Source organism: Platalea leucorodia (genome assembly GCF_965183815.1).
Source record: "Platalea leucorodia genome assembly, chromosome: 1".
In the NCBI taxonomy this organism is placed as follows: domain Eukaryota; kingdom Metazoa; phylum Chordata; class Aves; order Pelecaniformes; family Threskiornithidae; genus Platalea; species Platalea leucorodia.
The window spans coordinates 116,140,598-116,161,927 of record NC_138823.1 but is presented as its reverse complement, the minus strand read 5'-3'; the positions used below and the strand labels follow the sequence as shown (position 1 = coordinate 116,161,927).

At 39.9% G+C, this 21,330-nt stretch overlaps 1 protein-coding gene across 3 annotated transcripts in view; it reads left to right on the top strand.

Moving 5' to 3' along the window:
* Window positions 1-21,330, top strand: part of ELMO1 (engulfment and cell motility 1) — a 310,449-nt gene that overhangs the window by 91,493 nt on the left and 197,626 nt on the right. For all 3 annotated transcript variants that reach the window (XM_082337795.1, XM_082337794.1, XM_082337796.1), the window contains 4 exons: window positions 6,142-6,177; window positions 13,969-14,068; window positions 19,726-19,877; window positions 20,769-20,847. In XM_082337795.1, the coding sequence (XP_082193921.1) occupies window positions 6,142-6,177; window positions 13,969-14,068; window positions 19,726-19,877; window positions 20,769-20,847 (367 nt within the window). The remainder of the gene's footprint in view (window positions 1-6,141; window positions 6,178-13,968; window positions 14,069-19,725; window positions 19,878-20,768; window positions 20,848-21,330) is intronic.

Sequence of the window (21,330 nt, the reverse complement as noted above, 5' to 3'; positions counted from 1 at the left end):
TTTGTAGCAAACTGGACTGGAAAACTGCTGTAGATTATTAAAAGTGACAATGAAGGCTACTTTTAATGCAATATTCCTTAACCCAGTTCAGTTTCCTGGTCGAGCTCACAGTGTTGCTTCAGAAAACAGTTGCGGAAGCACAACTCACTGGGTCAATGGAAAATGAATTTTTGCAAGATATGAACAATGCTAAATTAGTAGGTCTAAAGTAGTCCTTTTCCACTCTTCCCAATTACTCATTGTGTAGTCCCTGTTTCCTCTGTTGGTCAGCTCCAATGCTCATCTGATTCCTCAGTGAGCCAATTCAGTTTGCTAATCCAGCAAAAAATAAGCCAGCCGATGGAGGGAGGAAAATAATTTGTATTTTTGACAGCACTGGGCTGTTAGACCAGCTCAGACATTCCTCTGAAACTTCACCTGGAAGCATGGATTACTTAATCTGACATTGCTGCCAAAATCAATTCTTGTCCAACAGGGGCTTTACGCAATCTTCATTTCTTAGTGCTTCCATAATGTCGGGAGAGGGTGACTATTGTCTATGAGGCAAAAATCCAAAATAGTATATAAACCCAGGTTATCCGGTTATACCACTGTGGGGATGGTAACGACAAGAGAATGAGAAAGGGCTGCAGCCCAGTCTTTCAGCGCAGTTCCCATAAAGGAAGAAAGTGGGGTAGGTTTTATTTGTGGGTGGATTTTTTTTTGTTGGTTTATTTTTCTCTTGCCTGCTCTCTTTTGGGTTTGTTTCCCCATCAGTCTTCAGGCTTGGATTCCACCCTCCCTCTCAACACACATACAAGCACGATTTCCTGTATATCCTTTTGATCAATGTCATATACATAGCACACACTGTACCTTCTATATAAAAGCCTCATCTGAAGATTGAACCATCAAAGATCACATTTTTGGAGGGAAGAAGGGGGAGAGTTGCTGCTCCTTGCATTCCCCCCATCCTAAATGCCTTTTCTCCAGGGTTGTTTTTCTTACTTTGACTGTGCTTAAGAATATTAGCATTTAAATGACGCCTGCTAAGTGGTGATATCAACACCTTGTGGACAGGAACAGGGAAGAGGACAGGAGACAAGACAGTTTTACTGGTTTTTGTTTGGCAACCACTTTTGTAAAATGTGATAAAAAGAGTAATTCCAGCAGTGGATTTATATTTCCGTATGTTCTTCAGAGTACCAAGCTGGACAAAACTAATTTTTTTTTTTTTTTTAAACTCCAGACAAAAGTGTAGTATTTGAGGAACCAGCAAAAATAAGAAGATTTTAAAAATCTCCACTTCTGCAACTTTCCAGGATGTTTTTGTCTCTTGGACTGTGGTGGCTGTGGGATGTTGTGGTGTCTGTGAGGAGTGGGAGTGCTGCTGCATAACTTAATAGTTATTTTGCAGATTTCATCCAAATAATTTGTTTCAACCTCCTGGCCAGAGTGTTTCCCAGGCTTCATTTATATGTGATAGCCACACATGATACAGACGGAAGCCAGAAATATGTACTCCTGTGTATTTGTCTTGTCATATTTCTAAACACTGCCTGTTATCCAGAATGTGGGCTCTCCTTGTGTTTGCCTGAAAAGCAGTAGCCAAATACCAATTTAATGTGGTTAGAAGGTCGTTCAAGAATCGTAGAATAATTTAGGTTGGAAAAGACCCTGAAGATCATCAAGTCCAAACGTAAACCTAACACTGCCAAGTCCACTACTAAACCATATCCCTAAGCGCTACATCTACACGTCTTTTAAATACCTCCAGGGATGGGGACTCAACTGCTTCCCTGGGCAGCCTGTGCCAGCGCTTGATAATCCTTTCGGTGAAGAAAATTTTCCTAATATCCAATCTAAACATCCCATGGTGCAACTTGAGGCCATTCCCTCTTGTCCTATCACTTGTTCCTTCAGAGAAGAGACTGACATCCATCTTGCTACAGCCTCCTTTCAGGTAGTTGTAGAGAGCGATAAGGTCTCCCCTCAGCCTCCTCTTCTCCAGACTGAACAACCCCAGCTCCCTCAGCCGCTCCTCATAAGACTTGTGCTCTAGACCCTTCACCAGCTTCGTTGCCCTTGTTTGGGCACACTCCAGCACCTCAATATCTTTCTTGTAGTGAGGGGCCCATCCATCACCCCGTCAGTTTTTCCATGGAGGAGGAAGTTTTTGCGAACATCTTCCACCTTTGCTAATAATGGCCCTCTCCATGGCCATACTGCATGAAAAGCTTTTATCCTCACTGGTATTTTTATCCTACTCTGCACATCTTTAAACAGCACAGGCTCAGAAACATTGGTTGTGGTGATGTGGTGTGACTGCTTTTGCTCTTGGCATTGCTAACTCCAGTGGGTCTGCACTGGCTTCCCCAATGAGACACCATTTTAGGAGTTCTCCCCAGTGCAGACAAGCCCTTACTGTGCACTGTGTGTTACCCCAGATGGGGTTTAGATTTGGGGTATCTTTGGTCCTTGTACAGCAATTTTTGCACATGAACAGATAGGAGTTGATCTGGTCTGGTCCTTGCTAAGCTAGTCTCTGCTGAAAGCTGCTTGTGACATAACCTGCAGTCTTTGAGCAAGTATTAAGTCTGTAAGGCTTAGGGAAGTCCAAAGGGAACTGCTGCGCCTTGGGATTCAGCTGGAAATGTATCGCAAAGTTCCTTTGAGGCCAAACAGGGAACATATTATGGTAGGGAAATGTCTGAACTGGTAACTTATCATTCATGTTTATTTTGCATTATGTTGGCATTTCTTTTGAGATTTCTCTGTGTATAAAAATTCCTGTCTGTTTTTGTCTTTCACCACTATAGTATCTGAACCTTTCACAAACGCTAGTTAATTTACCCTCATAACGTTTGTGTTTTGGCCATGGTTTTATTCCCCTCTGTGCAAGTGCAATTGAGGGATGGTTTCTAAAAAAAAGATAAATATAAGTATCAAGCTAATTACAGTGTCTAGATTAGTAAGACTTCCAGCATTTTTGACCATACCTGTGGTAACTCACCCAGGAAGCGTTTTACAGAACTGTCTGGTTGCGACCACAGAGTCAGCCCTCTGGAAGAAACAGAAGTCGTGTATATATAGAAAGAGGAAAGCTGATGGAGGTGGCAGGCTGTACTAGTTCCTTTCCAGGCTGACTTGCTGCAAGAGTTAGCTTGGCTACTCCTTCAGTGGTAACTTTAGCATGGTCTGTGGGTGAATGTGAAAGGAACTCCTGCTCATGCCAGGTACCTCTGCATTAGGTTTGTGGTTTGATGAGGGGATGAAAATCGCATGCACTCCTTATAGATAACAGCCTCCACCTGTTCAGGGGTGAAAGTCTGTACCATGTTGCTGCAACATTTGATGTCCTAGATTGATTGCTGATCCTATCACACTTTCCAAAGCAACAGAGATTAACAGAAATTGTTTGGTCTAATACCATGTCTTTCCTCTCAAGTCAAAATTTGCTGTCTTTGTATTGCTTCACCAGAACAGTCCTAGATGATTAAATTATTTTTCCATATTATTCTAAATTTATGTTTTCTTTTACATTGCACGTCTTCTGATGTCAAGTTAACTGATTGCCAGTTAACTTAAGATGGATAAGAATTTTGTAAATACCCAGAGGGCTGCTGTCTAAATGTTTTGTTCTAGGATTCAGATGTTTGTTCTTTAATCCCTGGGCTCAGTCATGGAGAAAATGCACCTGATTATAGCCTGTTGTGGAAAATCTCTGGCAAGACTGAGTCTGCCCTTTGAAGTGCTACCAGTTTGCAAACGCCACGCTTTCCCTTTGATGTGAGACAGACACAGTACCAATTTCAAGTTTACTTGCTGCTTAGCCAAAGCCAGCACCTGGATGAAAAGCAGCTGTTTTAAAAACTGGGCTCAGAAGGATGCTATGAAGTTTTGCTGGCATGAGCTGCATAAGGTTGCTTGGATTCACGCACATTAGGGAGATGACAAAACCTGTTTGCAGTGGTGGTTGTTCGTGTTAGGGTTTAGCAGAGTCTGCTGCAGCAAGGAAGCACTCCTGTTTGCAGAAGCACAGGAATGACATTCTGTTGAAGTTGGGATCTCCTACTGCAGGAAAGACTGAACTTTTCTGCTCCTAAAAGCACGTTGAGGGTAACTTTCTCCCCGTTTTAAGGGTGACTGATCATCAGGATGCTTTTTGTTTGCTCATTACTACTGGCTACACAGATAGCTGTTGTAGCATAAAAGAACCAAAGCCGTGAAATCCAAGAACAAAATCTTGTCACTTTTCTAATTTGAGCTAGGCTGTAGCCCAATCTGTGCTTGGATACATGGTAAACTGTGCCATTGTTATCTTCAGGCACGAGTATTGCAGCTCACAGCTAGCAATGAAGGATTTTAAACCGCTGTTCCTGCGATGTACTCTCTGTGTTTTCTCCCCTGATGGTTACATAAGCCAGCCCAAAAGCTGCCCTCTCTGAGACTGGTCCTTCTTGAGAAAAGTCTATATGTAGACTCATGCGGTCTCTGTAGAAAGCACAACATTCCTTATGCATAAGCAGAATGGAAAATACAAGGTGGGAGGAGTTACTGCTGTACCAAAAGGAAAAAAAAATCTAGCCAAGTTCTGGGAGAGAGTTGAATCAATGATTGGAGAGCTTGGAGTCCTAGAGCTGTTGTGGGCTGAAAGGCATGGCAGCAAGTGCAAAGGGAAGGACCTGGGGAGAAGGGGACAGGGAGGAAGGAGGGACCTCTTTGTTCTCCTTTTGAGCAGTAGCCTGCCCAGTGTGAAGCTGCAGCCAGGCCTCTGAAATAAAACTGTGAAACAGATTTAGGAGACACAAGAAAGGGTTAAGTAGGAGATGGATTTTTTTCCTCCCCCCCCCCCCCCCCCCCTTTTTTGTTATTATTGTTTAAGTGGTGTTTTAAAAAGAAGTTATTTATCTTGGATACCATTTTTACCATTAATAGTGTCTTTCTTCATCTTGCTTAGTAGCATAATCAGCAGTTCTGAAGCCGGTTATTAGCAGGCAGATGACTTGCAAATTGTGATTAGTGGGCTACAGCTTCCAAATGCACTTATTATTTGCCTCTCCCTCCTCCCCCTGGTTAATATTTGGCTTCCAGTTTCCTGAATATAGTAATATGATGCCATAGCTTCTGGTTCACCAATGAAACACAACAGTGTATGTCTTGGGGGAAAAATAGGAAATGCCTAAATAAAAAAAACCTCTTGGGGTACATTAAACCTCTTGTTGCAACTAGGAACCAAGTGTTTTGGAAGCTACTGGGAAAGCAAGAGCATCACACTGAAGGGTTGGGTGTGTAGCTTGGCCTCTTAGAATCTGAATCAATAAGTGGCGTTCTTAAGCAGGTCATTGTCTTTCTCAAGTGGGTTGATTCAGCACCTTGGGTCTAGGCGTGTCCATCAGCATGTGAATTTTGAGACGAAAAGAGCTACGGGTATGCTTACATGTTCTGTTGGAATAAGGCTGCTGCACTGTATTTATGTGTCATGGAGCTGGTGCAAGATGGTTCTGAGTTGTTGAGTAAATGCAACTCTGTGGTTAAAAACCCAGAGTAAATTCGTTGCTTCCCTTTGAAGTCAACAGAAAACTTGTCCCTGACTTCAGAAAGTCAGGATTTTGGTCTGTGTTGGTCCTAGCTATACAACAACTTTCAGCCATGCTGACAACTCTGACATCAGTATTAGTGATGGAGACGGAAAGTAAATAAAAAGACTTTTTCAGGCAACAGACTACACATCATAGCAATGAGACAGAAAATGCTTAATGTGTAAACTTTTATTGTTTTGTACCAAAGACTGCTTTGATACAAATACTTAACTAATTTAGGATGCCTAGACGTGCTTTAATGGTCAAGAGAAACAGGTTTTCAAGAAATCTGATATATTTCCCCTATCAACTGTCTTTTCTCTTCCGCTTTTTTTCCTAACAGAAGTTAACACAAGTATTCTGAACAAATATATGAAATTAATTTTGAATGTTCTTTATAAGTTACTGAACTGTTTCTATTCACAGCAAATTGTTAGTAAGTTACTGCGTCTTATTGTGTGTCTGTCTTTGAATTTTATGAATCAAATATGGGTGTGTGGGGGTGTGTGTGTATGCATAGGTAAATAGACTACAGATGTTTTAAAGTGTGTCTCCTCACGTGCAAGTTTTAATTTTGCAGACGATATCAGAAATTGCAGAAGATAATGAAGCCCTGGTAAGAACCTGATTAGACCATCACTTTGCACACTTCCTCTTCTTTTGCATGACTGAGTTCAGGCCCCTGTGCTAATCTTTATATGTAAATGCAGCTGTGCATATTCATTCAGCCAGTCTTCAACATTCTCTGTTTTCTGCTCTTTGATGCCTGTTAAAATTTTCTGATGAAGCTTTTTTTGCTTTGCTTGTGGAATGGGTGCTTCATTTTTGTAACCTCTGCAGGGGCTTCTACTATTTCCTAAGTAAGGCTTTTGTTTTGTTTTGTAATTTAAGCAAACAAATCATTTCCCTGCCTTCCCCAATTCCCCTCTTAAATTTGTCTGACTTACATGATTGATAGTAGGCAATTTTAATTGTTGATGTTAGTCGGATGAAAGTATGAGTCATTGTGCCAGTTTGAATTCCTGTTGTTTGCTGGTCCTAGGTAATGCTAGTTGTTGCAGATAACTGCATGAAGGAAAACTGCAATAGAGTAAAGGGCCTTATATCAGAAAGTTCAGAAGCATGCTCATTGCCCTGATGATTTTGAATGGGACTCTTCTGTGTGCTTCAAGTCAGGCATAGGCTTGAGAGGCTTTGATAAGTTTGGACCCCAAGAGATATTCTAATATTTTGATTGACTTGCATGTTTGACATGTCAAGTATAGCTAAAACCCAAGGAAGCAAAAGAATAATTAATCAATTAACCGTGCATCTGTCACTCTGAGAGCTTGATGCAGTTTATCATGCAGGAAATGCAGCTCCCCATCTGAATCCATGCTAAATCATACTTCCCTAAATCTGTTGTAAACCAAGTTCTGAAACATTTATTATTAAATCATTGCCTAATAAATAAATTAGACAGTAAGAATGAATTTGGCAGGAAACTTAAATCCTTATTCTACATTTGCTTTCTCAACCTAATACAAAGTAACTTGTTTCATAATAGAAAAGTTTAGATCCTGAGGAAAATGATTAAAATGGCATGAGGCTTTCAGAATTCTTGGCAGCATCACCCCTGCCGAGACAAGATACCTCCTGTGCATTTAGATGGTGGTTTTTTCCTTACTGCTGTGAAAATAGTTCTTTGTGGAAGAATAGTTACACTCCTTCAGCATCTCTCTGCTTCCAAATTCTGTTATCCTGTAGGCTTCTCTACATTAAATTATGTGGCTGTCCTCAAGATGGTACTAAAATACTGACTTATAGTTGCATTGCACCCTGGTTTTAGGACCTGATCATACTGATGATCTGAATTAATTTTTTTTTACGCAGTTTAGTTTTGTTCACTCATGGGAACAAGGCATTACCCACTTTAAGAGGATTCTTATTGATCAGTGTAGATATAGCACATCAGTGGATACAGTAGTAAAGAAAATGTGTGTGACTAAAGTTTACTCTAACTTTGGAAGTTAAATCCTGCCAGTAGAAGCTTCAATTTACATCGGGGCACACAGTTTAATATTTTGATTTCCATCAGTAGTACATGAAATGATACAATTAAAATAACACAAATTCTTGAGTTTGGGACTTGTACTAAAAAACATACCAGAGCCATTGGCCAGGACTTGAAACCAATAGTTTTGGAAGCTGGCCTGTTCGTACATTTTGAAGGTAAAGTGTATACACTAGTGCTCTATGAGTGTAGTTACTGAACATCCCGACTATTTTTCACCCGTGTATTAATGGGAAAAGGTCCAATGAAACAAGAACTATTAAAAAAAACCCAAAAAAACAAACCAACCCTCAGAGCTCGATATAATGAACTAAACTAAACTTTAAAACTTTGCAGCCTCCACCTGCTGTCTTCTTGACTAAAGAAATTTAAAGAAACCAAATGCTAATTAAAGAAAAAAGTTTTGATTTATAGGTTGACATATTTCATAAAGTGCCAGTATTTCATTTTATCTCTGGTAGCTTGCACATGCTAGCCTGCCTTAATTAAAACCTGATTTTCACAGAGAGGCCTTGTTTAATAGCTTTCTCCACTGAAGGAAGTTCTTCTAAAACGTGAGTTTCTTTTTCTCTCTCTTTTCAGTTTTAGGGGTTCCCATTTTGTTTTGGGATTTTATTTATCCCACGTTGGCTAATACTTGGATTAAAAAAAAAAAAATTAATTCCCATGAAACAGCTCTATCAATTGACCTTTGCAGTACTGAATTGTAGTGAAACCGCGCTGATTGGAGAGTGATGTTTTTCCTGTGTAGTTAGTTATTCTTGGTCTTTTAAGAAAAGCTGTCCATTTAAGGAAATTACCACGAAATAAGCAAAACCAGGAATTTAAAAGATGAGGATTAAGAGAAAAGGTAATTCTAATCACATCTTCACGAGGAACGAGTGTGTAATAGTTCCTCTGGGCTAGTTTCCCATGCAAACAAATGGTTACTGTCCCTCAAAGTGGATTTAGTCATATCCCATAATAAGAGTATCTATTCCTGGATTTATTAAAAAAAAAGTTACAGTTCTGTTTAAAATTCACAGCTTGTTTTCTTTAATCAGAGTTAATTTTCAAGCTTAAAGAAGCCTTGATACCAGGGGTACAAAGCTATTTCAGGTTTTTGGAATGCAAGTGGTCTAAAATCAATAGGGCTGATCCCTTGTAATGAATGCAGGGAAACTGTACCACAAAGAAATATTTCAGTGGTGCTTGGCACGATGCAAAAAAACCCCCAACAAAACAAAATAAAAAACCAACCCCAAACCAAACCAGAAAACCCACACTTCGTCAGTTGCAGTGTAGCAGTTAAGTGCATTTTCTGTAATCACCTAGAAAAATAGGGGCAGCTACCCTGCAGGTTGTTCAGTCATTTTCGGCTGTACAGAGTAAGTACCAAGTAGGTGTGAATTGCTCCTAGTTTGATTTGATGGTGGCTTAGCTTCACCCTTGGAAAGGTTACTTGAAGAAACAAGGCAGTGTAGAAGCAATGAAGAGGAGCCATAGCAATAAAAAAGGTACTTGTTCACACTGCCTGCAAAGCATCCTGCTGCATCATCAGTCTTCCTTTTAGACTTGGTTAGGTCCTTGCCCCCATGGCTTTTCCAGAGCTCTTGTCCTCTGATGATTAGATATATTCTGCTCCCCTGTTTAAATTTATTCATGTCCGTTTATCCCTGACGACTCTAACTTAAAAAGCTGTTCTTACTCTTTGATGTTGACGTCAATGATGTCAGGCCTTTCAGCTGCCCAGTATTAGGCTGTGAGCACAGTTGCTGAATGATAAGAGACTTAAAGTTAACTGCTTCCTTAACTCCTGCATTTGGTAGTAGGCTGCAACTCTTTTGTTGCCTCCTGCCCAGTTAAAGTTGTTTCTTTGCTGCCTTTCCTCTGCACAATTAGAGGTCGGCTTTGGTTCTGTTTTGCCCATGACAAACGGTTTGTGTAAAGATGTACTGTCTTTGGCTTTTAGTCCTAATGGGCTGGTGGCTGTATCCTGGTTGTGACAGACAAGCAACAATTAATTTCCAGGTTCTCCTGTGCAATTTTTATCATATAAAACATGAGACAGTCCACCTAGCTTTATAAAAGCTTATAGAGCCTTTTTTTTTTTTTTTTGTTACCTGATGACAGCTGAACCTGACTAATTATGTCGATTTAAAGAATCATTTGAACAGCTGAATATTTTCCCTCCTCAATAGCAATAAAGTGTTCATTTTGGTATGTGTGTTAAACATGGATTGAGATTCCCCCACCCCCAGCCCCCCCCCCCCCCCCCAAAAAACATCTAGGGGTTTGGGTACTCAAGTCCCATTAATTTATTTTGATAAGAAATCCAAATTGCTTTAGGCATCTCTAAAAATATCAGGCATAGTTCTATATATACGTTTGAGGATTACTTAGCACACATGATAAAAAGATGGTTTAGCATGTAGAAATGATACTAGCAAGGCAGGTGATACACAGGTGTGGTGGCCAGGGTCACATGCACATTCCTGTCATTTTTATTTTTAGGAAAGAAAAGCTAGTATAAAAATGTGTGGAATTTTTTTTCTTTACCATTTCTTAAGGTAAGAATGCAGAAAATTGGTAGGAACATAAATTAACAGGCTTTGACCTGATATTTCTCTAAAACCTAGAAATGTGAAACGCAAGTGTTGACTTAGTCTTCAGTCAGGTTTGTCAGAGGGGTTGAAGCGCACAGGCTGTGGATCAGAGCACGGCCGTCCATCCACACTGGAACGCCTCACGCTGGGACAGCCGATGGTGTTACCGACCACAGCTTTCTGCTGCTTTAAGAGGCATTTGCTGAGAGCTGCTGTGGGTGAGGAGGTGCTTCATGACCAGCTCGCCCGTCCTCACAACGGTGGTTAGAAGAGGGGAGTCAGACAGCAGAGACTGGGGAAAATTCATGAGCTGTCCCGGTGTAAGGTGTCTCCACCTAAGAGCCAGAGCCCTGAACAGCATTCAGGAGGGATTGTACAAGTAGCTTGCCTGAGAGCGTAATCATTAAAATGTCAGTGTTAGTGAGATATGAATTTGCAATTACACAGTGTATCTTTCTGATCATTTTTCCCCTCTTGCTGCGATGACACACATTAAAAAGCACGTTCATCAGGAATTACTGTCAAACTATTAAGTCATTTTGCCAGAGCAGCAAGGGTTTGATATTTACAGAACTGTCGTGCCTTGTGCTGTGGATTAGTCTAAAAAGATTTTATGAAGAAAGAGGCCCCATCATTTTTCGGACTTTTTGTATGACTAAAATACTTATTCACTGAGATTTCGAGTTAAACAGCTCCTACCACATATTTTCTAAGATTACTGCTTTTATGAACAAGCTTTGATTCCCTTGAAATTTCTAGCATCTATTCTGTCTGCCACTCTTAATAGTATGAGTGTGTCTGTGTGTGTGTGTGTCTCGAAATGAATTGCTTGGAAGTCTATTTCTACCTCTTTGTGTTTAAACACATAACAATGAATCAATGCCACTCCCTTCCCCCTCCAGATACTTTAATCCTTATCTTGCTCTAGTTACCCTGGAGATTGCTTTCATCTCTAGCTGTGCTATTCCTAATGCTCATCCTTTAAGGCTGGCTTTTGACTTTTGCAATGCCACTTAGTGTATACATGTGTGTGCAGGTGCATATGTATAGCTATATATTTAAAAAAGTACATGCTATGTATGTGTGGTGCTGCATAATATAGAGAGTTGGAGTATTTTGTTCTGCTTGATTAGTCCCAGTGGTGCACCTCTTCACTCTCATTAATTATTTGAAGCAGTGTCCCAGGAGTGACACCTGGTGGGGTGTCTGATCATTTTAAGTTGAAAAGTACTTTCACCTTCTGGAAATGGTTGTATCTCAAATGGTTGTATCATTGTCACATCTACTAAAACCAGGTTTATACATTAATACCAGTATTTTCAGCTTCATTAACCCAATTTCCCCTCCAAAGATGGGGAGGAGGCTGGATTAATTGGCAGGATTAATCAGTAGTTTTGGTGAGAAGAATAAATGAGACTGTTGAATGTAAAGGAATTAAACTAACCTGAATTCCAGCCACTGCTGTTCTGCAGGTGAATATCCATATGCAGGTTTAATACAGTTTAAATAATCATTCTAAACTATACCCATTGTTAAGGGGGATTAGCTTTCATGTACAATTAGCTTATAGAAGAGTATTTATGTACTAAACGCAGGTTAGTTGACTACATTTTTAAACTATGAGAAGATCTAGGGGAGATAAATTATCTGCTTAGTTTAATGCTGGGAGAGATATTTTTATCTACATTTCAACCTATATGACCTATCTTTTTGTAATTTTTTTTTTCTCTTTATTTGGATCTAATTTAGTCTAGCTTCTTAAAATACCAGAATTCCATATATTTTTTAAGTATTCTGTCATGAACATGCATGAGAATTTGGTACAAGTTTTTAGAAGGAAGCCTTTCCTATGGGTGCTGTTTTATTTGTGGATTCAAAAGTAACCATTTTATGCAAAAGGAATGGATTGAGGAAAATGACAGGACTGGAGCTGATTAAATTTCCTACAGAGTGTTATTGTTGTCTTGTTACGAAATCCATGGTTATTTGGAATGCGAATGATGGCATTTTAAATCTAATTTAATTCTTAAAAGATTTGCAATATTAAAAAAAACAAGCAAACAAAAGCAACCCTCCTACCCCCCCAAAACAAACCCAAAAACTTCCAGATCATGTATTTGCTGAACAAAATATTCCTTGCAGAATCACAGTGGATTTTTTAAAGACACTGTGTTTTTCTTGTTTGCTCTTTGGTGTAGTTTTTTCATTTTGTCATAAATTATCAAAGCCGTTGTGGATACCCTTACTGTGGAAGAGAAAGGTGTATTTGGGGTTTTTTTGGTTTTCCTCACAAAATGTCAAGAATGGCGAATTTCTTTTTAGTAGAGGGCATCTGTGGAGTTTTGATGAACAAGAGCTCCTGTCTTAAATGAAGGGGCCGCTAAAGGCTGCATCTCACCATCAGAAATCCCTAAATGGCAGATTATATCAAATCCAGTAAGCTGGCTATTGGAGTTGCTACACTGAAACTGATTTTCTGCCTTATTCCTCTGTACTGCAGTACATGTCTTCCATCTGAATGGATGTTCACTTATTTGTGTTGGGTTGGTGCGGGATAGTAGGGGAGCAAATCACACAATAAGGATTACCAATTACATTGCTTAACTATGGCTATAGTATTAGACTTAGGTTTTGAACATACTGAGCATTGTAGTTCCAATCTGACAGTTTTTTTAATTTTATCTTTTTATTAGGTAAGCTGTTGCATTAAAATCAGTGGGACTATTCATGCTGTTTAGATTGATTGTATGCTTATGCTTGTTAATGGCTTAGTGGCAGAGTACCTTGCAGGCAGTTTGGCATGCCCTTAAAGGTAATACGCTGCTTCATTTCAGGCTCTGTGCACTGCTGCTTGTATCGAGTTGAATGGCCTCATTGAATGGTCTCATTGAAATCATTATGGCTGCTGACTGTTTGGTGCCCTGACTATATATAGAAATGAAGCTAATCTTTAAAAGCTGTTTTTTAACATGGAAAATTCCTGTGCAGCTAGCCAGGTTAGAGCATATTCTTTATGCTGAGTTTCAACCCTTTTTGAATTTAGTTGAGTTCATGCATTGAATCTCAAATTTACAGGTGCAAGTTTACAGGTGTAAAATGCAGTGTAGCGGCCTGCAAACCCTTGACAATTTGAGCTGCATGCCTGAGTCAACGATGGGAACTTTGCAATTCGCTTGTCATGGCTGCCCATAGATAAACAAAAGGAAATGCCTCTTCAGGTTCAGAGAAAGAAATCGAGGCATTAACTATTGGAAGATTGCTGCTCAATGTATAATCTCTTCTGGTGCATTTTAAAAATATATTTGCTTCCTTGTAAGAGAAGGAACAAACAATCCACTGGCTTTCTGCCAATCTGCTTGATGCAGAGGTACCAAAATGTGGCACCTCTGTATGACCTTCAATTAGGAGCATTTTCATAAGTTGCTAAGAAAAAGCTCACTTCTTTTCTTCTGTTAGATCTAAAACTCTGATTTTAAAAGAGAAGTTTAATTTGGACTATCTGATTTTCTTCAGTATTGCATGTGGTGTTCTCCTGGGGATTGGTTCTTCTCTCACAAAATTACTTTCCTCCAGGTGACTGTTCTTGATGTCCATGCTAAATTGTTTTGGAGACTATCTGTTGCACGGCCTCTCTTGCTCTTCTGCTACCTCTTAGTCCCTAATTGGCTTCATTTTCCTGCCTTTCTGAAAGCTTCCGCCTGCTTTATTCCCTCGGTCATTGCCCTGCTGCATCACTGGTAAATGTTGTCATGACTCCTGTCTCTTGCAGCTTTGGAGACATGTTGTCCTTTACACTGACTGCATTTGTTGAGCTGATGGATCATGGGATTGTATCGTGGGATACATTCTCTGTGGCATTCATTAAAAAGGTAAATTTGTAATCAATGCTATCTGTTCTAGATCAGTTTAAATTTTTGAGGTGAGTCATGGTTTGGTTTTTTTTTTCCCCAGGTATATTATTTAGGTCATTGGTCAAAAAGGTACATGAAAATGGCATTAAAGTGCTATTTCAAACTGCAGGTATTTGTAGTTGCAGGATCTGGCCCAACTTCTACAGACATCAATGGGAGTGAAATGGGATCAACACTGTATTAGGCTTATTACACAAGAAATTGCTTGCTCAATTACAGTGTGACCTCCCTGTGCAGATACCATGCAGTTAAAGCAAAAATTAGTATTTTGATTTAATGTAAATTCAAATGAGTAATACCATATTTCTTGAAACAAAAACAGCATTGAAATGTTTCCTCTGGGGGTATGGGAGGAAGAGAAATGAGTTAGTTTACAAATTGAAATTAAGCTGATATCTACTGAGTTTATCAAGTTGAACTCTGGCTCCCCTGAATCTTGCAGCTGAGGTCTGTGGTTTTGAAACAGATCTTTTCACGATTTGCAACATTTTTTTTTTCTTACATGTAGGAGATGCACAAAAGCAGCAGAAACATGGGAGTACTCGTTAAGTACAGAGGTTTAACAGACTTCAGAAAAAAGTTTTTGTTACTGATTTAACCCTTTTCATCTACTGTGGAAAAAAAAAAGAAACCCTACACCTCTTTACAAGGAATTTTCAAACCACATTGAACTCAGAACTTATCTTAAGTTAAAGTGTGTTTGTACAGGTTCAAAAGATACCAGAGTTACTTCACTAAAATGATATCAGAAGCAGTAATGGAATGAATATAACCCGTGGCAAAGATCTCTTCATTTTAACACAGTGTGTCAGAGCAAAGGCTTTTAATTTAAATTTGGTTAGAAAATTGCTACCACTAAAGGGAAGTACAAATTTACTTTTGTTGCCAAAAATGAAAGAAGAATCAATTATGAAAAGAGCATTAGATATTAAAGCTCAGTTTTGGTCATTAAAAATGATGGATGCTATTTGTAAGAAAAATCAGTGTAATTGATCTGGTTTTTGGACTCTTTTTTTTTTTTTTTTTTTCTTTTTCTTTTTTCCAATCTCACAGTCTAGATAGATTCTGATGATAATTATTGTTATCTTTTCATGGCAAAGAAAATAGTACAACTCTTTTTTAACTGACTTCATGAGAGACAAGGTCAAGCCCAGAATGCCTTATTTGCTAGGGGAGCCTACTAAAAAGTATGAAGTTTGCTAAAATAAATCAGTCTACTTTGTTAGTGACTCAAAATGATTGTCTGTGTCTAACCTTATCAACATCTTTTGCCCTGTGGGTTGTATAGTAACTACGGTTACGGTTACAGTTAACTAAAGTGTTGTGTGCACCACCGTTAATGGCTCATCTCTTCTGCCTGGCACTTCCATAGGTTTCCCTGGACAGTGACCCAATTTGAAAAACAAAAGACACAAACAAAAGCATTCTCATGAAGTACCTGTAAAAACCAAAACTGGCTGGTAAAAATCAAAAGTGAACTGGTGGCCAAGAAAGGGACCAAGGAGAAGAATAGGACAGGTAGAAGAGAAAGAGAAGGACAAAGAATGACAGAAGGAGAGGAAGGAGGCGCAGGTGTGTCCTGACCTGCCACGCGGCTGGGAGCCAGAACAGCAGAGCCCTCAGAGGGGTTCTGTGGGCAAGGCGCAAACCTAAGAGAGGACCTTTGGACCACGTCTCTCTGGTGCCTGTCTGCAGCTTTATTCTCAGTTGCTTCTGTGACCTTGGCTTTTTGACAGGCCACTTGAGGTTGCTGATGGGCTAGCTCAAGTGGTTGACAGAATGGATAAAGGAGCTGATAAGTTTCTGCTAGCTGAGGGGGAACTTTGCAATCCTACTTCAAGTGCTTCTGCCCTTTGAAGCTGTCTTTCCTGTTAAATGGAAGCCAAACTAGAATGGGGAGGAATTAATCTGAACTTTTTTCTTGAATAGTTTTCTGACTTAAAATGTAGAAGTTGGAGACCTCAAGGGGAACCTTTAACTGCTTCCGATGACTAACTGCTTGGTGTTGGATGCAGTCTCCCTCCCATCCTTTGGGTACATAAAGCCTGCTGTTCCAACTGCTGCAAATAAGAATTGACACTTTCAAGGAGAGCTTTGTTCCTTACCTTAAGGGAAAATAGCATGATTTGATAAAACTTCCTTATGATATGCAAGATTCTCGCAAGACTTTTTTCTTGCTTATGACAAAGTTTATTTCCAGCTTCCATGGTTGCCTAAAGGATTTGGATGCCCAGTTCTTAGAAAATGTCATGGGAATTGGATATCAAAATACACTATACAAATCTGGTACTCCCATCTTTAGTTCCTACAAGAGGAGAAATGAAGTTTGCAGTATTGGTTGAGATAGTTAAAAATATCTCTTAGAATTATTTCTATAATTGCTGTTTCATAACTGTGTGATGCAGAGTCTTAACCTTGATGAATTGTTTACTCTGCCTTCTAAAATGTACTGTGCAGGAAAAGGGGGTGGCAGCAGGGAAAGTGTCTCTGTGTCGCACAACTGTCAGTCGGTTTTCCTGTAGTCAAGTGCAACTCTGGTTCCTTACTTGAAAATGAGATGCACACTTTAAAATTTTACTATGCATTAGGACTTAACAGAGACAAAACTTTGTTAGATTTTTCTGTACATTTCTGACATCAAAAGGTTCCCGGCAAGATTACTTCACTGTTCTTTCCCCGTGTGGTTTTTGTTGGTGGCGCAGTTTATTTTGTTTGGGTTTTTTTTTTCTTTTAATTCTTGTTTTTTAAATTTTGAATTCTTTTCTGTGCTTAAGTGATGCTGAAACAGGAAGAGAACTGAGATGATGTAGTTTAGTGTGCTGTAGGTTTCTCATCTACCCTCACTTTACATGTTTAGCTCCTGTTTCATCAGAGCACTGGGGCTGAACGTGTAAAGGCATTCTGATTCCTAATTTCCCTTGAAGTTGATAGGAAGTTAAGCACCCAGCCACTTCTTTTGTACGTGGCTACGTATGTCCCGATAGGACTATACAGATATTAAGGTTACAGGTATTTTGCTGAACAAATAGTTTTATCCTTAATGAGACACACCCATGTGGCAGGTTTTCATGTGAAAGTGCAAAGCAATGAAGTTGCTTATTTCTGGAGGAGAGGTGGTATTTCTGTGAGCTTGCATTATTTTTATCATCAGAATTTTTGATAAATGAGTGCAAGATTATTTTTGGATGTTGAAAGCCCTCCCTGTGCGTGGTGCTCAATAAGCAGAGAAATGACACAAATTTGAACTTCTATTGATTCTTGTCTCTTTTCAAGAAGGGTCTTTTTTTCCACATCCAGAACTTAAAGTATGGTAATAGAATTTCTTTTTAATCTAATTTTGCTCCCTCTGGAACTGGCATGCCTTATTTATCAGGGTAGACAAGCTTGTTGTTTCTGGCCAGACTTCATGCTTCAGCAAGGTGGTTATGAATATACATAGCTTGACATGCATGTTACCTAGCAGATGTTTTGCATGTGTGTTCAGTGTGATATGTCATAGCTTTTTAAACACGCAAGCCAGCTTCATACCTTGGGTTTGTGATTATGATTAAAAGACGTTATGGTCCAGGGTCAGAAGAATAATATGTCTAAGGCAGCCTTTCCTAGACTGAGGTTTCAGTTACCTATACTGTTACGTTTCTGCAGGCCCCCAATGTGAATATGTTATATCCCAGTGAAGCATTTACACTGGCACTTGAAATATCATGAGAAAGAGCTGCTGCACCAAGAATAATTCATACGTGTCAGGGCTTCTAAAGAGGATGGTGACAGCAGTCTGACAAGTTGGGATGCAGTCTGGACATATTGTATTCCTGCTGCACAACTGAGCCATGGATGCCTGATGACTGTGAGGCATCCAGAGCGCATTTGGTTTATTGTGTGAGCGGTGCAGAGTTGCTCTGTGCATACTCTGTCTGTATTGTGGGCCTTCGGGACATTTGGCAGCTCTGGCTGCAGTGCATCAGAAAACAACTGGTTTACCGTTAAGAGAGGTAGAGTAGTACAGTGCTTCTGAGATGCAGCTTGTTCCTGTAAACACCACCATGTGCATCATATACTAATGTAAATATTACTTGGGCTCAGGACTTGCAGGCAGGAGATACTGAAAGCCCAGAGTAGAAAAAGGCTAATTGAGTTGCTTCTCTGCTCCTATTCTCTATGCATGCATGGGTTGGTTCTTTTTTTTCTGTGAAGTCAATGTCTATTTCCTGAACTGAGTTATATTCACCGTAGCATGCTCCTATTGTGGTAATGCAAACCAAGTAGCAGAGCAAACAGCAGCACTGCGGTAGATGAGGAGAAGAAAAATCTGTCCCTCTTTCCTCGTCATCTCCAGCCAAAGTTGCAGAAAGGGTGTTTTGCTCCTTCAGCACTACTCAAAGTGTCACAAGTGCAAAACAATGTCATTGTCCACATGTCAATATTTAACTGTGAATTTTACAAGCAGCTAGGCAGCTTTTCCAAGCATACGGCATGCCTTTCTTCCTGCAAAAGCAAAATGACGCCAAAGTCTAAGCAAGCATCCAGAATCAGGAGCAGTGTAATCACATTAGTGGCTTGTAGCATGAGTACTGAAGAACCACGTGGACTTGAAGTTTTCTGGAAGGAACGCATCAAACTTGAGACAGGGCCACTGTAGTCTGATACTTGGCTGTCAAGAGCAAATAACTGTGGTCAAATGACATTTCTTCTGTCTGTCTGTGCTTCCTCGGGTACCTTTCAGCTTGACTGTGCTGGTATTGGTGCATTCAAGGAAACCCCGGCAGTTCCCGCTTCCTGCGTCAGCAGAAGGCAAGCTTCTTCCCGGGAAGCCGGGTCCAAGGACTGGGCAGCATGCGGAAGAATGCAGATTGCCACATCTTACTGCACAGCTGCGTTGACTCTGCGGATGAGTGTGCAGCATGCCATTGCCACACTGCAAAAAAGCGGCGGTCAGACCTGGTTTTGATTAACGTGCCATTTATTTGTGGCAGCTTGCAGTAAAAGTGAAGGTTATTAATGCATGAACACTTAGCAAGAATGGACTCTAGACAGAACCATGGAACCAGTTGTGCCGATAAATGATCAACAGAGTTTTAATTTGCAACCTGGAGAGAGCTTTCAGTGATGTTGGTAACAGCAAGGGAGGGGGGGAAAAAAAAGCATATTTTGCTAGAGCATGTTTTGCCAGAGAGCTAGATGTAAATTTCTCTTTGAAACAGTTGTCTTGAGCCTAGGTATTTGTTTAGAGAAAACTGGCTGCACAGATTTCTGCTGGAGAGAATAAGTATTCTCCTTGTCCTTTCCAAAGTTTTCCTCACAAAAAATATAACCGTTATAGTTCTTTAATGTTGATTTATTGTGTTCAGAATGTAATGTTGAAGCATATATTTTGGTGGTATGAATATTGACATAAATCTATGGTGATTTGTGCCAGCTGAAGAATCTGTGCCATTGTGTCCTTTGAAGGTATCTGCAGTGCCTGGTTGATTGCTTTCAGGTATTCACTGATACCTGGCATGTGGACAAGACTGCTTTTATTCTAATACCTTTCTGAGCAAAGTCCACAGTTTTCTTTCTTCCCTTTCCTCGTTTTCATGACAAGATGTAAATTCTCTAAATGTTTGATTTTGTAGATAGCAAGCTATGTGAACAAATTTGCCTCAGACATCTCGATCTTGCAACGGTCACTAGCAATCCTGGAATCGATGGTGCTCAATAGCCATGACCTGTACCAGAAGGTGGCACAAGAGATTACGATTGGGCAGCTAATCCCACATCTGCAGGGGTGAGTGTCTTCAACTGCCACCAGATAAGGTGGATTATTTTTTTTCCCCAAATGAGCACAGCATTTGGAAAGAGGGGTATAAAGACTGGCAACCCCCTGTGTGACTCCTCCATCCACCCTAAGTGGCTGGATGACTGGTAACCAGCTTTCTGGAGTTGCTTGATCATTGTTTTTTGTTGGTTTTTTTTTTGTTGTTTTTTTTTTTTTTTTTTCTTTTTTTCGCACTAAGCTGCCTGTGCAGTTGGAAGTGGGGAATGAAGGGAAGAGCACGCCATAGTAATAAAATGCTTAACACCATTAGCATACAGATGCGGTTGTTTTGCTTGCCAGCCTCTGGCAAAAAAATTGGTCAACTTCTGCTGAAGGTATATTTGAAAAGGGAGAGGCTTTTCCTTAAACAGTAATGCGCGGTGCTTAAATGAATGTAAACTGCCTCTTGTAGCATAGGCTAATGTGTTGTGAACCATAGTTATGCTTGCCTCCCAGCTGGGACATTTTCCACTTACTTGAAAAGCTTTTCTAATACCATCAGGTTCATCTCCAGAACCCTTTAGGGAAGATTCCTCTTCCTACCTCTAGCTGTTGGGCATCTGTCAGAAGCTGGTTGTCTAGGCTCCTGGTACGATCAGTGGAGGGTCAATGGCACTTCAAGGGTGTGATTCATTCCACCTTCTTGAATGCCGAGTCTCCCTCTGGAACATCTTGTCTCTCTTAATAGTAGAGACAACCTGGTCATGACCAACTTGGACTGATTGCCTAACTTCACATGGTTAAAATTAAGTGCAAACAACCCCTCCACTTCTACCTGCAGTAACGCAACTGGAAAATCAGTTTCTACAGCTTGTATGTATTCACGTTCTTCTGTTGTGTTTACAATTTTGTTCCAAACAGGACAGACCAAGAAATCCAGACATACACCATAGCAGTAATAAATGCACTTTTCCTTAAAGCACCGGATGACAAGAGGCAGGTAAGTTGTTGGGTCTTGTTGTCTATCTACATATTTGTAGGAAAAGTGTGTCATATTCATACCTGCAGTTGTCCCAGTTACACTTTTCCTGCAGTTAATTCAAACTGAAGCTTGTTCTGTTGTTTCATGCCATTATAATATCATTCATTTTAATGGAGCTACCTCCATCTTGCACCATTATTAGTAGGGATTAAGCATTCTTCTGTGCTTTTTTAGTTCCCTGTAACCTCACATGAACCATATTGACTGTGGCTGGCTGTATGATTTATTGTACTGAACTCCTTGCCAGCACGGCTTGTAAAACCCAGGCTATTTTTTGGTAAACTGTTCCCCCCCCAGATTTTTTAATCAAAATTGCATTCCTTTTGAAAATGGAAATATCTTGCCATGTAAGCATTTAATGACTTTTACAGTATACTATTTTAAGTTAACTTTAGTGCCAGAGATCAGAAGTCTCAAAAGGAAATATTTCAAGATTGCTAG